General features: G+C 33.5%; 1 protein-coding gene across 10 annotated transcripts in view; it reads right to left on the bottom strand.

Moving 5' to 3' along the window:
* The window catches only part of NBEA (neurobeachin), a 514,855-nt gene that overhangs the window by 345,115 nt on the left and 153,389 nt on the right, over positions 1-16,351 (bottom strand). For all 10 annotated transcript variants that reach the window (XM_074859829.1, XM_074859824.1, XM_074859821.1 and 7 more), the window contains exons 14-21: positions 9,348-9,427; positions 8,520-8,582; positions 8,314-8,411; positions 6,289-6,381; positions 3,090-3,198; positions 918-999; positions 587-710; positions 67-259 (exon numbers count right to left, since the gene is read on the bottom strand). In XM_074859829.1, coding sequence (XP_074715930.1) covers positions 67-259; positions 587-710; positions 918-999; positions 3,090-3,198; positions 6,289-6,381; positions 8,314-8,411; positions 8,520-8,582; positions 9,348-9,427 — 842 coding nt within the window. The remainder of the gene's footprint in view (positions 1-66; positions 260-586; positions 711-917; positions 1,000-3,089; positions 3,199-6,288; positions 6,382-8,313; positions 8,412-8,519; positions 8,583-9,347; positions 9,428-16,351) is intronic.

Here is a 16,351-nt window from a genome sequence, read left to right on the forward strand (position 1 = left end):
TATATTCCTGTAGTCCCTTTGGAGGAGTTACCAGTATTAAAAAAACATCCACGAGCCATTTCTTACCTTGGAATGAGCTATAGAAAGAGTATCCACCCACACTCTCCATCCTCCCCATTCATATTTTATTGCATGATACAAGAGAATACGGAAAATGTTGTAAACCATCTCTGTGATCTTCTGCTCTTCAGAGTTCTTAGGGTTAATGTATCCCAGAGAAAACATCCAGTCCTGCCACACTGAACACTGAAGTAAACATCTAAAGTGAAATAATTAGGTCAAAATATATCCAAACAAAGCTTCTTTATTTTAACATTATGATGGCTAAAACGGGAGGAACATCTCTGAACATCAATCCAGTGGTAGGAAGAAACTTAAAAATACTTCAGAATGAATAAAAATTTGAAATATATTCTAAACAGAAGAACCCAGTATTAGTTGCTGAAGTAAGAAAAGTTACCACAAACCTATTCCATTTATTTTTTATATATTCCATTTAATATACAGTATAAAACCACACAGTGTATGAACAGATCGCTATTACCCACAAATCAAGGTTGAGAAAATACTATTTGTAGTGACATACCTTCTGTTTTCACGGCTATTACTAAAGAGTTTTATCATATCAGATAAGAATAAACGTCGAACTTCCATCAGCTCTGCACTTGGCGTGGAGTTTTTTAACAGCGTTGCCACCACCTTAAGAATCACTTTGAAAGAACAAATTAGTTACGTAACACATTTTAACAACATTTTAAAAAGTCGCTGACAGCAACTAATGTAAGCAGTAATTGAAACCCGTATGTATCTGAGATACCCTAATGAATTGTTCTAGCTTCCTGAACCATATTCTTTCAAAAACCCCCACAACCTCCAGGCAATACATTTATCATACAAACATAATATATTTTCCTTACTTGGATTCTGGATTTTCACTGTAGAATCTGGCTCTGGATGCGGTTTATGAACAACTTGAGTGCATACTTGTTCTGTCAAAATCTAAAACAGAATTTTAAGTTTCTTTTACCATTTTTAATTAAATGCTACAGCATTTCTTTGTTCATTTTTAAATTTGTTAAGAACGTTTACCATGGTCACACTGTAACTTCATATAAAACATTTTGGTAAAACATTATTATTCTTGAAGAATGGAAATGAGCAATTCCTCTATGTAAGAATCAAGATTTTCATGGTTGTACAGTGGCTGGTTAACTAACTTTTTACTTAGCTGACTAAACATATAATATCAGTGTTTTAAAGATATTTCATTCATATTCCTCATAGTGTTATACATTTACAGATCAAACTTCTTTCACGAGCACTGTACATCAAAAGATACTCTCATACATTCCATTCATATCCAAACCAAATAATTCTTAAAAATGGGTTTATCTTTCTCCAGCTAGGGAAGAGGAATAGTCACAGACAACATTCCGTGGGAATAATCCTGGGGCTTCACATAATGATCAAGACAGATCATTCTGTTTCATGAATTGTACCTGACAAACTAATTAATCTGTATTGAGTCAACACCTTTCACACTGGGATACCTGTCACTGGTTCTGTGCATGCAACTTTATTTCTAAAAACAAGCTAAAAATTTAAGGATATTAACACAGGAATCTCAATAAGTATATTCAAGTAAATGTATTTCAAAATAGAAAAATTTCACTAGTAATTCTTATTTAGTTTAAAGCAGAACTTTAGCTCATTCATTAATCAATAATCAAACTAAAGTCTGTTGCAAACACAGTATCTTTGAATGGGTCTTCATGTATTGGTATTTAAAATAGAGTGCAAATACACCTTAGCTTTTTATGAGAGAATATGGAAAATATCTGCATCAGTTCCTTGGAAAATCTTTTGTACTTATGGCATTAACTCCCTTTTCTCCTGCTCTGTATATTTTTTCAAATGTAAATGTCTGTGGATGCTGGACTCCATGAGGACTTTAAATTTGTCACCGAGTTATATATTTTCTGAGAATACCAATCACAGAAGCTCTCAGAAATCTGAATGCAGAGACATGTAAAACTGTGAGACCCAAGTGGTCAAACCACACAGGGTAACCTTAGATGTGTGCAATGAAAAAGAGCTTGATGTCTGAATAAATCATTGGCAAATAGATGACATTTAGGTTTTTACAATCATAGGAGAGCAGTTTCTACATCACTCAGACTCAGAATCCTAAATACCAAGCACTCCTTTAGTCTTCTGTGTCTTTTCTGGAACCAATCCTGAGTGTGTCTTGTCATTACACCTATTTGTGACTTAAAAAAACGCAAAAACAACCACAACAACAAAAAAAAACAAACAATCAAAAAACTTTCTAGTCCATAAGATCATCAGAATTTGAAAGAAATTCAATTCTAAGTCACCATTTTAAAAATAATTGAAGATTGGACACGATATTTATGCATTTGCAGGCATGAGGACATCAGTTTCGACCAACTTGATGTTGACAAAATTTTGCTTTAACAAAACTGCTCATCATCAAAACTAAAGTTTGTACCAGAGCCTGATAGAACAGTTGAATGCTTCGAGGTTATATTCACTCACCTCAAGCAGTATCAGTTACATAAAAGTGGCTGTGTTCAGTTATCATTTTGGCATACTATCAGCATTACTAGTTAAGAAAGAAAAACAGCACTTTTCAAAATTTTGTAAACTTGAAAGGAATGGCACAAAAAAGAAAGAAAAAAGGCATCTCTGGCTCCAGACTTTCCATTGCAATGAAAATGAACTCCTCCAACCAATGGAGGAGTAAGAGCAATTGGAGGTCTGCAGTAACTTTTTTTTTGTGGAAAGTGCTGAACATCTTAAATAGCAGGATCTCTTCCATCACCCTTTGTAATGCTATACGTGGAAAGTTTTATAAAGACTATGTAAAAATTATGATATTGTAATAAAAATATCCAAAGCATGGCAAAATACATTCTGAACCAAGAAATCCTTTCTTAAAATTTCTGTCTAAAATTTTCTCAAAAGTCTTGTGAATCAGGATATTGTAAAGCACAGAGTCAAAACAATATAATTAAGTTATAAATTTAACAACATAGATGACAATCTCTATGTTTAATAATTCGTACCTCATAAAGCGTGTTGTATGTTGTAACGGTCACTGTGTTTGTATGCAGCATCAACCTTTCTCCAAGAAGTGTGAAAAGACTGTGAGTATGCATGATTTCAACCTTTCGCCTGGAAGAGAAAACAAAAACATTAGGAAAATGCCAAGCAAGTTGAACATTTTAAGTAAATGCAAAAAAAACAAAAGCCAAATATTTTCATGTTGTACTAAAAAGTTCTCAAACTTGTAATTCTGTAAATATTATGAAATAAACATAATTTAAGACCTTTCCCAATATGAATGCAATTGTAGTAATAAACAAACGTTCTCAGAAAGTAATGTTGCATTTGGGGTGGACATTTGTATAAAACACACCGTTCTCACCCTCCATGATTTTCACTGTGGAAAAAGACAAGGCATCCCATTCTATCTTACTCAGGCTGAGAGAGTTCAAGATGTTCACAGGCTGGCTAAAATGTGATCACTGCAAGAACACATCTTTTGTTGCTTTCTCAAGGACTCAGGACAATCCAATTCCAGATCTTCCAACAAAATACTAACACATACAGATTTAGCAGTACTGCCATTCTCTTACATAGCATTCTCTCATGTAGCCAAAATAATTATATACTGGAATAACATACGTTACAATGCAAAGGAAATAAAATCCTGAAAATTTATGAAATGCCAAATGGTTGAAGTGGATTTTATAGCTAGGATCAAAACCTACTCAAATCTTAAAAAGGGGAGAAGAAATCAGCTCACATCAGTGAATTCCATCTGTCCCAAAACACTACTCTTTTAGACCAGACATATCATAAATAGAGTACTTGTCATAAATTACATCATTAAATTTATCTACTAGTATAATGAATATGAAATACAAAACATTACTCAAAATAATTAATAATCCATATTAAAGAAGCAGAAAAATATGAAATAAGATAAAATACAGCAAAGTTTCTGTAAAATTCAAAAGGTAAGAAACCCCCTTTTCATGATTACTGATGATAATAACACAGGTTTAAATTATATAGATTAATTCTAGAAGTTTTGAAATGAATACATTATATTATAATTTTCAAATAACCACAAAGGACAGTGGCAACAACTTAAAACAGTGTGTACTCTTCTGTGCACAGAACAGGGTTCATGAGTTACTTATGAGAAAAACTACAGCTATTTACATTGTGTGCTGTGATGTAGCACATGGAAGTGAAAATCCATTGGAAGGTTTAAATGTGCAGATAAAAACCAAAAGTAAATAATGGACTATGATTTCAGTGGTGGCATAGAAAGAGTGAAAGATGGCAGAGAAGGAAAAGAAGAGGATTTTGCCAGTTGTTAAGGTTAGACAAAGTAGTCTATCATCACAGATCACAAAGAAAAATCAATTAAGTTATTCAGGCTCTCATCCACTGGTCACTTCTGAGAATCAATTACCTCCACTCTATAGCTTAATCTGTGATGAATATATATGAACTACAGCAATGGTAATTGGATTTGGTACCTATAAATTTGTTAATAATATAGTATTGGTTCAGATTTCATAAACCACATTATAACATCTCTGTATGCAATTTTGCTTTACTGTATTAAAATACAATGTCCATTTCCTGTACCGTGAAACAGAAATTTTAGTACTTAATAATTTTATGTATTTTACAATTTTATAGTCACTTAAAATTTCCTGTAGTTGACTATAATTTTATAAAATCATGCATATGCACACATATGTATGTGCACAAATAGGCACAACTCACAAACGCTAGCTGCAAGATATGAAAATGGGAGGGGGCATTTTTACTTGTTGAAATCTACATAAAATGTGAACATTTACAGATGTTTGGAGGTTTGAAAATTAAAAAAAAAACTTTGAAAGTTGCACAATATTTACGTGGATTTCATTGACTTAAAATGCATGAAAAATAAAGTTAATTTTGTGCTAAGTACTTTGATTCAACAATGGAAACTACAGATACATCCATAATTACAAGTATATGCTAAGGACGAGGAAATTAAATTTCAGCTTCTGAAACATCTCACTTTTCTTTTTCTGTAATGTTCTACTGACAGAGTTTGCTACTTGACTTGCTGGATAAGCAATAAATATTTTAAACAAATGTACTTATTTGGACACAACCAGGCTTCTGCACAAGTCAAAGCAAACTCCTATCAATGTGAATGACTTTTAGCAAGTAATGTTTGAAAAGCCCTTGGAGATTCTTGAGTGGACTATCAATTTTTTTTATTAATTCCCAGAATGCTGTTTGGCTTGCTGGATCCCAAAAGAAAAATCCCATTTGGGAGCATATTCTCAGATAACTGTCTCTCAATTATACAATCATATTTTATTGATCTTACTGAGAAAAGCGTGTCTAGCAATACTGCACTCTGGCTGGACTCCTAGCTCTGTTACCTTCTAATGAGGTTTTACATGAAGTTGTCTCTTGTGAAGCGCACAGCTAATTTTCATACTGCACAGTCTCCTACTGGAATATCATTTTGGGTTAACCCTAGCAGGAAGCTAAACACCACATATAGAAGGGGAAAAGTGAGCAGCAGCAGGTTATGCAACACTGCATGCTTTTTAACTCTTTCTTAACATCAAAATATGGAAGATGAGACTAAGTATGTCTATTTCATGACACCAGTTCTTTCTAAATGTGAATATTTCTTGCATAGAGGTACATCCTTACCTCCCTTTTTATGACTATTAGTCTGTTTGCTTTTCCTTCTGAAACTTTCCCATGTGAATAACATATTTTTCTATTCCATTCTTCCCATAATTTTAAAGCTATTTTAGAAGTACTGCCCTGAAACTTTTATTGCAATGACACTGAAAATTCCAGGAACAAATTTTTGCTGACACTCATATGTTTCCTGTTATCCTTAGCTGAACATGCAATATAAATTTATAAAATATATTTTTGGAAAATGTTTTTCAATCATTTTAAGACTTGAATTTCAGCATATCATATATTTGGCAGATAATTCTGTATCTTTTCAAATGTGACAGTAGTGACAAGTTAACTGAAAAATTTATTTTATCCCAATGTATAAAGGTATCAGAGTGTACAAATTATTAATCAGAAAACTTAACAATTTTATTTTAAGTCATTTGTAAAGACTGTCAAAGAATATACAGTAATCATGACAAAAAGACAATAAGAATTGTGAACTTAAATATATCACTATAAAAATTTTAAAACTCCACTTACTTATGACCCAAGTGTTTAAGAAAATATCCAAGGACCTTCAAAGCTTGCACCCATATACTCTCACTTTTGGAAGCCAATAACTTATATATTACTCTAAAAAAGAAAAACAAATTCAACAAGTCCTTCAGTTTATTATGAAACATCATATATATATATATTGTATTTCACTGAACGGGGATATTTCTTAATAAATAAAACTATAAAAATAGCAATTTACACAAAAAGGAAGGATATACTGAAAGCACCATGCACAGCATAAGAATTTGATTATGAATTCTTTAGGTTAGAGACATGGTTCCATTTTGTTGAGTTCAATGTTTTATAATAGAAAATGACAACCTTATCTTATACTTCTACCTTGAAACAACCAAACAAAACACAGTCTGAGCATTTGTAGCTTCAGACAAGGGAAGCAGACTGGAGCACATTAGGTGCTCCATCCTGGAGTTTCTTGGAGAACTTGGATGCTACTGAAAATTTCCTTTCATTCTTAAAACCCCTACTCAATAATATCTTTTCTACACAGGATAGTCTACCTGCATTTAGTCCCAGGATGTTTATACTGAAATCTCATTTAACAAAAGTAAAATATGGCAATATGTTACACAAAATCCCATATACATCTATGAAGCCACATCCTCATTACATCTAGGTTTGAAGTAGAAAAAAAATACATCCTGTTTTTAAAACCTGGATAAAAATTTAACTAATTTAATGTATTACTTATTTAATTAATATTATTGCCTTAAGTACAAATTCTACAGTCTTTCAGAAAGGAAATCAGCTTTGATTTGAAGGCACCAAGAGACAGAAAACACTACCCTTCCACTGGACTGATCCTCAACAGATTTTTAAATTTATATTTCAGTTTCCTATTTGAATTAGCTGAGCTTCAGCTTTTAGCCATTCTTTTCAGTATTTCTGCACTAAATAGTTCTTTAATAGACAGTATCTTCCTCTTTTGAAGGGACTTTCAAGTGACCTCTGAGACTTTTGTCCTCTGATAACCTAAGCAGATGGACCCCTAATTCTACATAATGCTTTTCTTTGAATACTTAAATGTTTTAATTTTGTGAATTCTCTCCAGTTTTTCAACACAGACTTTCAAACACAGAGACTGCACCATCAAACATTTTAATATTGGTACCACTAATGTTACAAAAATATGTCTTAAATGCTCTCAATCAGTCTTACCCTTCTTCAAAAGGTGTGAGGAATTCTGTCTGAATACAGACAACTATATGCAGAAAACAAAGTCCTAACTGTGAGTACAATGAGTTTTCCCTTCAACTATCATTGTCATTCAATGTACAAGTATCAGTGTACATTTTCTGTACAAGTATTTGTATGAAGATCTTAGTATTTTGGAAAAAGAGAGCTTGAATTTATCAGGTAGTAAATGTTTTCTTTTTCCCTCCCCTGTTTTACAAACCCCTTGCATTTTCCAAAGTATTTTCAGAACAGCACAAAATAAAATTCTGTACTAAATATTAACATGAAAATTATTAATCTCTGAAAAAAAAGAATTAAAAAATTAGGCATAAGAAAACAACAGAAATAGAGCTTCTCTCGGAATTATCAATTATTAATTTTACTGTCAAACAGATATGAATTCTACACATAGTATTTTAATCTTTTCAGAGAGAATTTGAGAGGTTAGGGCATGATTTCTCTTGTTTCCTCTTCTTCACTCCAGATTGTGAAACATCTGAAGACAGAATATTCAAAATTATTCTGAAATAGATACTTGGCTTTTTGATGCATCTTTGTTAATTACATATTCTATTTGAGATTGAGAAGCAAGAACAACAGTATGTTTACCTTCAAATATAATGATGAACTTAAGTGGAAAATTTTTCCTCTAAACTATCAAAACCACTCTGTATTTGACAAAAAATATAGCCTAAATTATTAAATTGTAGTTTGAAAGATCAACAAGTGTGATATTCAGGTGAAAAAGAAGCAATCTGGAGAGTGATGATACTGGAACTACTTTTAAGATATTTTCTCACTTCACTGTCTTACCGTATCCCATTTCTCTGATCAAAGGCAGGTATCATGGATGCTGGATGTTCGGACATTAGTGCCACTAGCAGCTGCAGCACATCGTGAATATTTTCATCCTGTATGACAAGCATCAATGTTATTCTACAAACTAACCTGAACAGCAGGCTTCCCATAGAGCTGTTACAATTGTTTACAGTAAAAGACAGGTAATTACAGAAATGTACCTCATGCATTGTTAATAAGTAATTTAATATGCTCTGCAGTTCATCTTCTTTCACTCCTCGATCCTAAAAAAAAAAAAAAAAAAAAAGAGGGGCATTATCCAGAGAAAATACATTCTTTAAGTTTGGCTCAAGAAAAACTTGGAACACGTCAAATAATCCTACAATTTTTTTCTACTTAAACTCAAAAGACTAATTTATGTCTTTCATTCCATTGCTTTTCCTTATCACACTGACGATTTAAAACAGTACGAAGTCAGCCCTCTATTCCTGCTAGAAAGGATTATTAGTGTGGGCCCTCAGATACTACAAACTATTACTGTCACTCCTCCAATCCCTGAGACAGAACAGAGGAATAAGCCAGGCCAGAAAATACTGGTTTTCAGTCTAGTCTTAAATGGCAGATAATACCTCAAAGACTAGCATTCAGCTGTAACAGAGAGAAAAAGTCCTACACCATTTCAACCAGTGGTAGAACCAAAAAAAAAGGATGAAGCAATAACTAATTTAACAACTGCCATTACTTTTTTCATTTGATGAATCAAGCAACTATCTACTATCACCCCCCCCAAAAAAAGCCCAAATACCTGAAGGTTCTGTAGTCTCATATACTACTTCTGCAAGTACATTTAATAAAATATATATGGCATAATTTGGTAAGGTTAATAAGAAACACTCTGCACATTTACTTCCTTTATGTTGTTTAGAAGTATGTGCATTAACATTAGAACTAACCAGAAACACATACAATATCTGACAGGTATACATATGAGAGATCCTATTACATGCACATAACAGATCTCAAATGTTTTCGATCTGGAATAGACTTACCTTCAATATAAGTTGTTTCAAAAACAGAAGCATAAATGCCCTTAGTGATATGATTTCTTTCTGTGAGGGCCGAGGACCATCTGGAAGAAGCAAAATATACCACTTTTAAATACAAATTCCTTTAATGACTGCAGCTTCTTAAGGAAATCACAGCTCCTACAACAGATCTAGTATTCTATTCATCACATTAAAGTTCATATTTACAAATGATATCATTTATAACTTTTCAGAATCACATTTTACAACACCAATATACATAAGTGATGTTTCATTTGGAAAAAAATAAATCCATATATGTTTTGGTTTTTTAAACAGAGACAGGAAGATGAAAGTAATCAGGTCTATACTCATACAACTAAATTGTGTATGTTCTGTAGGTGTCTTCATATGAACTAGGAGTTTCAAATCCCAGTATGAGCACCTACTCTCTTTATTGACTAGATCTACTCAACTGACCCAATGTCAGTGCCCCATTCAGGATAAAAATTATTAGTTCTATTGACTACATTGAGTTGAATTCCACTGAAAACAATGGGAGTTTAAACACCTAGCACAAGCTACACTGTGGACATGTAAACTTAAAAGGGTCTGAATACAAAGTTGAATATTGCCTAAAATATGTGGTAACAACTTGAGATAACTAAGCCACTATGTTAATACCACCTGAATGAAAACCAACAGAGAAAGAACTAATGAAATATTACTGTTGGCCATTACCTGTAGCAGAAACTGAAGTTATTTAACCAAAGAGAAACTACCATCTACAGAAAATATTAAAGTTAGATCAGCAAAAAAAATAAATCTGTAATTCATAATACTTTAAATAATTGTGCTTGAGGAAATATATTAGGAAAACAGAAGTATAAAAAAAATAAACAGAGCCTGAAAAACTATATTCACTTGAAAGCTGCTCTACTGTATTTTCGATTCTCCCCTTTCGTAAATAGTTAAGGTTGAACTGGAGATTCCTTTGTTAAATTCTTACTTTTCAAACAATGCCTGTCACAGACAGTCTTAAATTTGGCACGGTAAAAATAAACGTAGCCTAATTTTTTTTTCATCAATCATTTCATCTTATGCTGATAAACACATATCAAAGCTTAATAACACTCTGTGTCTCAGTATTATTTCCAACCCAGATGAATGCAATTTATGAAGACTTTTTTATAGTCTCCAGTGCCACTTTTTGAAGTGAAGCCACTGATGTACACACAGTAATTCAAGTTTGCAATGGCAAACCTGAAGGTAAGTTATATTTATTTGACTAGCAGGAACAAAAAGAGTGGTTAATTGTCTCAGTTTTCTTCCCTGTTTAGAAGTGGCAAGAGGAGAATTAGGTACTTTTCAGAAAGAAGCAAATAAATCTCAACCTCTCCCCACCTATGTGTAAAAACAGTACGGATACTGTTGTAAGAAAACTATCACATAAGTTTTAAAGATATAGAAACAGGATTATAACCATACATTCTAACAGCACCACAGAACATCTATTTCCCATTGTAGAAACAGAAGTAAGTACTAGCTGCAACTACATTAAATATGGTTTTATGGCAATGGTGTGCTTCTAGCCAACAGCTATCTTTTTCCCTAATTCAAATACAGATTCAACTTCTCTAACTGCATCACAGAAATCTGTTTCTTTGCACACCCTCTTCCCTCCTACATCTTATTGGGATTCAATATTAGACAATATCTGAAAACCAGGGCTAAAAACTGAGGCATTTTGTCTTTGCTGGAAGACTCTAATTACGGAAATAGAACACAGAACACTAAGGCAATGGGGAGCTCTGCAAAGCATTTCTGTAACAGAAATTTTAAGGAGGGATTAAAAAGGAGATATCCCAAAGTAACTGGGAACTTGGTTAAAGATACCCAGGTTTCATACTTCATATTCATATAGCCACTAGTTTATCTGAGAACCCTGAAAAGGGTTCTTCAACATCCAAAAGATACTGAAGGAGGTGTTGCTTGCAGGTTATATGCCAAGCAGGCAAAACAGTGCTTCTTCCTTCAGTCCTCCAGTATTTGGTTGTCCTCTTGTATTTTGGTTCTGTCTTGAAGCTTCACTGCATTAGAATCAGAAAAAGGGGACAACCTCTACCCAAAAGACTACATTAGTTTGAAAAATCAAGAGGACCAGTAGAGAAAAGTAAGACACTGGAAAAATTGGAGGCTATGTAATCACTAGGCAGCTACAAAGAGTGGAAGAAAGGACTGCAGCAATAGTAACAGAACAGTCATATGATACAGATTGAATGGAATTAATTAATCTGGGAAGTTTTAAAGCTACATAAAATGGATTTGCCACTATAACTGTTATGTCATCACACTTTTTGGCTTCATTACTAATTGAAGAGCTTCATTACTAGTTGAATAACTTCATTATTAGTTGAAGATTTATTTTTAAAAAATGCATTATTGACCAAACAATGGTATAATTTATGCTGTAATTAAAAAATATACATTATACTTAGGTTTAATGACTATGCATTGTACTGAGGTAAATAGAGACACGTAGATCTTGATTTTCAACTCAAACATTGAAAAGTAGTTTTCTTTATTAATCTTTGTGCCCATCACTAGATATAGACAATTCAGTGTCACCATCACTCAGAAACTGATAAAAAGCACTGCTAAAGACTAAAACCAAACCCAAACCAAATCAACAACAAAGATAATCCTTTTAAAATTTGGTACAGCAACCATAAGCCCCTAAACCAAAATAGCTACATTCTTGTTAACTGGCAAAGAGAAAGGATGCTTCCCTTATCTCACACCAGGATGAGTCACTAAATCATTTCCAGCTTTTAGATTCTTTATGTATGTATTTATTGCAGATAGCACATGCTTTGCATCAGATTTTTTTTAATATACACTCATAATGAGACTTAGCCAGCTTTATGCAGACAAAAATAAATGAAAAAAAATTATTCAATTCATCTTTGCAGCACAGAGCAATTATAGGGGCATAAACCAGAACTAATTAAGAGGGAATAAGTAAACATATTCACAGAGTAAAGTACAATCAGTAATGGTGTAAAAAAATGATTGGGAACTTTGAATAACAAAAATAATGATTTCTAATCCTGTCTTTGGAAATAAAACGTTGTGTTACCAGCAACAAAACACATTCTTCCATCTGGCTTCTTTATATGTGAAAAGCATGATTTTTCTACTCCTTAAATTAATAAAACATGATACAGATAGAAGTATCTGATCTCCATGCATGCATAAACAACATCGCATGTTATGTGGATCACAGAAGGATCTACTTTTTCTAACTGTTGCAAAGCTAATGAGAACTGAGTTCCACTCTAACCCAGCTCTCGAAATAACTCTGCAACTTTTTCTATCCACAAAAGGAAAAACTATACTTACTTTCTCCTTATAATAAATTTCACAATTCCCACTTTTCTAGCTCATCTTCAAAAACATTGGGCATTAAAAATGTTCTTGAAAACTCTATTTAACGTAAGTTAACTTGGACATTAACAACCACACATTCTCTAGCAGGAGGCAAGATGGATCTCATAAAGGTCCATTCAGAGTAAGAGTTGGGAAGCACACAGGAAACACTAGTGGAGAAAAATAAATGCTTGGCCAACAGCTCAAGAATGAACTACACTACTCAGTAGTCTGGAACTTAAATGCACATTTCTCTCATACAACAAGGACCTTGCAAGTATTTCATAGCGATGCTCCACAACAAGGTCCAAAATACCTTTACTGCAATAAATTTCTGAGTGTTGTTAACAGTATGCATTCTGTTATTTTGTCTTAGGAAAAAAAAACTCCACAATATTTAGTTTATTTTTCTGTTACTGCCTTCATTTTATGCTTTCTCATTACTGCACCGCTGCCGGTCCATCAGTATTTTCAAAGAATGCCATGCAGTTGGTAAGTAATTCCAATAAAGATATTTCAAGGCATAAATATCGTGGTGGAGTCTAATAAGTTCTTTCTTAAATTTACAGAAATTGTACATGAAATTAATTCAGCAACATAAAGAATTTTTTAAGTGCATAAATGTTTTATTTTTAATTAAAAGGGTTAATAAAGAAATTAAACTATCCAACAGTTAGTAAACATCCAAAGATGAAAATAAAAAAGCGTATTTAATTTTTTTTCTGTTGCTTTGATATTAAATATATGTGTGTTTTGCCCCTTCTGAAAGACAATCACAGCTTGGCTTTTCTTTAAATATAAGCCTGGTATGTATTTTTAAAAGATGAAACATCAAAAAAGAACAAAGACTGGCAACATAATGCTAAGATGTCTCTCGCAGTTTGAAGTATTATCATCGAAATGCACCATCTACCACAGCAAGATACAGAGTTAAATCTCTCCCCATTTATCTTTTTATTCATTCCCAAAATCCACAAAATGAAATAATTATGGAAAGAAGTGATGTAATTTTAAATAATTTTTACTCAATTGCCTGCTTCACTGTGTCTTTAGATGCTGCAACTGTTGGGCCACGCTATCATCTTCTCCTGATTTCACATCTTATTCTGTATGAGTTAAAGGCATGAAAGTGGCAATTCAAGAGAATAGCTATAACCATAGTTCAAGTGTAAAATGTAAAATATAATATTGTTTAGAGATTCTTTCCTGTGGAAATTGGTTTGATTTTTTCTGCTCTTCCTGACAGAAGAATTATTTCAGAAGTTTACTTTTATATGGTCTTAATAAAACACAAGTCACTTTTCTCTGCCACTTATTTATAACTGGTAATTTAATTTTAAAAAAAACCCTACAAACACAACACAAAAAAGTAAGTAAAGCTTATAATTTTAAACAGAAAACTTGCTTCCACTATGTGGATCTATATCTAAAATGTAAAAACTATTAAGAATAATCATCAAGCAAGCTGATAAGTATACTTTTTGAAAAAGTGTTTCTAATACTTCAGAAGGAAACAAAGCAATACAAATTTAGTATACTGAATCCAAGAAGATAAACCAGCTTAAAACAGGAGAGCAATAATGGAAAAGAAGATACAAAACAAAATTTGAAACAAATATTTGAGCCTTTTAAATACTTTCAAACATTTACACCTCCTATTTTATAAGCTGAATACCAGGAGATGCAAGAGGGAAAGTTTCCTTTTTTAAAGAAAACAGCATTAGCCAAATGGGAAGCTTCAATGGCTTTAAACAAGGTATACGAAATTGTCAGTACAGAAAAACCACACACTGTGTTTTATTATGTGACGGGAAAGCAATAAAACCTTGAAGCAGAGTAACTGTCTGCAAGTAATAGTAAATCAAACTACTAATGTTAAATTAGTATCTCTGCATAAAAAATGATATGCCTAGAAGACAAAAAAGCATCACACTACTAAAATGCATGAGTAAGCTTACTTTCTAATGACAGCAAATTATTTGAAGGCACTGTAACATAAGCAGTCAAATTTCAGATATTGTCAAGATTTCCATTAAAGTCTTCTTCAGATCTGAAAAGTCTGATGTCAAGTTAGCTTAGCGTTTCAGTTGACTCTGATAAGAGAATATGATCTGCCATTTCCTCACACTATGCATTTTTCTGTTTCTTACAGTAAAATTACTGTTCATAGACAATGGGTCTTGTTCTTTTACCAAATGCTACTTAAAATGCAGTGTAAGTTTCTTACTTTTACAAACTTCTTTTTACACATTTTTCTATGTTTTAACAAATGATAGGTTTGCCAGCTACATGTGACTGCATGCATGCTAATAAAAACACAAATCCAAAATCCTGGAACAGTTAACTTTTCTTAAATATTAGGATTGGTGAAGTTATGAGTTACTGAAAACTGAGCTGGAAAGAAAAAAGCACTAAGCATATTAACTACAGCTACTTCTAGTATTGTAAGACTATAAACCTGAATCAGCCAGGCCTGCATATCACATTGGCAAATTGCATTTAATGTTAAAAGAAAGAGCATCTGGTGAAGAAAAGTGATTTAATATGCAGCTGATTAAACATTTTGAAAAGTTTTCAGGAATTTTATCAATTGAAAGTAATTAATCTGATTTTGATAAAAATCTAATATGAAAATGAGCCAAATAAGGAGGAAGATGAAGTTCCACCAAGGCTGGGTTGCCCTAGACCGTGTATTAAAACCAATTCTGAAAAGAACCCCAGAAGGGTCATTGTAATGGCTGACTCTATTCTGAGGGGTGTCGAAGGCCCAATATGCAGACTGGACCCAAGCAGGTCTGCTGCCTTTCTGGGGCCCAGGTAAAGGACCTCACTGTAAAACTCCCCACTCTAGTGAGACCTAAGGACTACTACCCCCTCTTGGTTTTTCAGGTGGGTAGCAATGATATTACCATCCCTTCAGTTGCAGGGATGGATGACGATTATAGGAGAACTCAACAGATGAACTTGTGGCTCCGAGGCTGATGTTACCGGCAGGGCTTTGGATTTCTTGATCACAGGTTAGTATACAGGACGCCAGACCTTTTGGCAAAAGATGGGATGCACCTGTCCCAGAGAGGGAATAGGATCCTGGGGCAGGAGTTAGCTGGGCTCACTGAGAGAGCTTTAAAGTAGATTTGAAGGGGGAAGGGCACAAAACTGGAACTCCCTGATATAAGCCCCAGGGAAGATTACCACAGTTTGTGGGCTGTTGTGCCAGTGACGACCCTCACCTGGCCATCTCAGTGGAGGCAACGGATGGAGACATGCAGCACAACAAAGATGCAAGGGATATTGATGAATCAGTAACTGTGGTAACATCTGTGAAAGGTCAGGCTGGAATTAAGACCTCTAAATGAAAAAAGGTGTTGGGGACATCAGCCCAATTGAAGTCCATCTATACCAATGCACACAGCATGGATAACAAACAGGAGGACCTTGAAGCCATGATGCAACAGGAAAATTATGATGTAGTGGCTATCATGGAAACATGGTGGGGTGTCTCCCATGACTGGAGTGAGCCAGTTGATGGCCACAAGCTCTTTAGAAGGAATAGACAAGGAAGGAGAGGCGGTGGGGTGGTGCTGTAAGTTAGGAACTGT

Source organism: Strix uralensis, chromosome 2, assembly GCF_047716275.1.
Source record: "Strix uralensis isolate ZFMK-TIS-50842 chromosome 2, bStrUra1, whole genome shotgun sequence".
NCBI lineage: Eukaryota > Metazoa > Chordata > Aves > Strigiformes > Strigidae > Strix > Strix uralensis.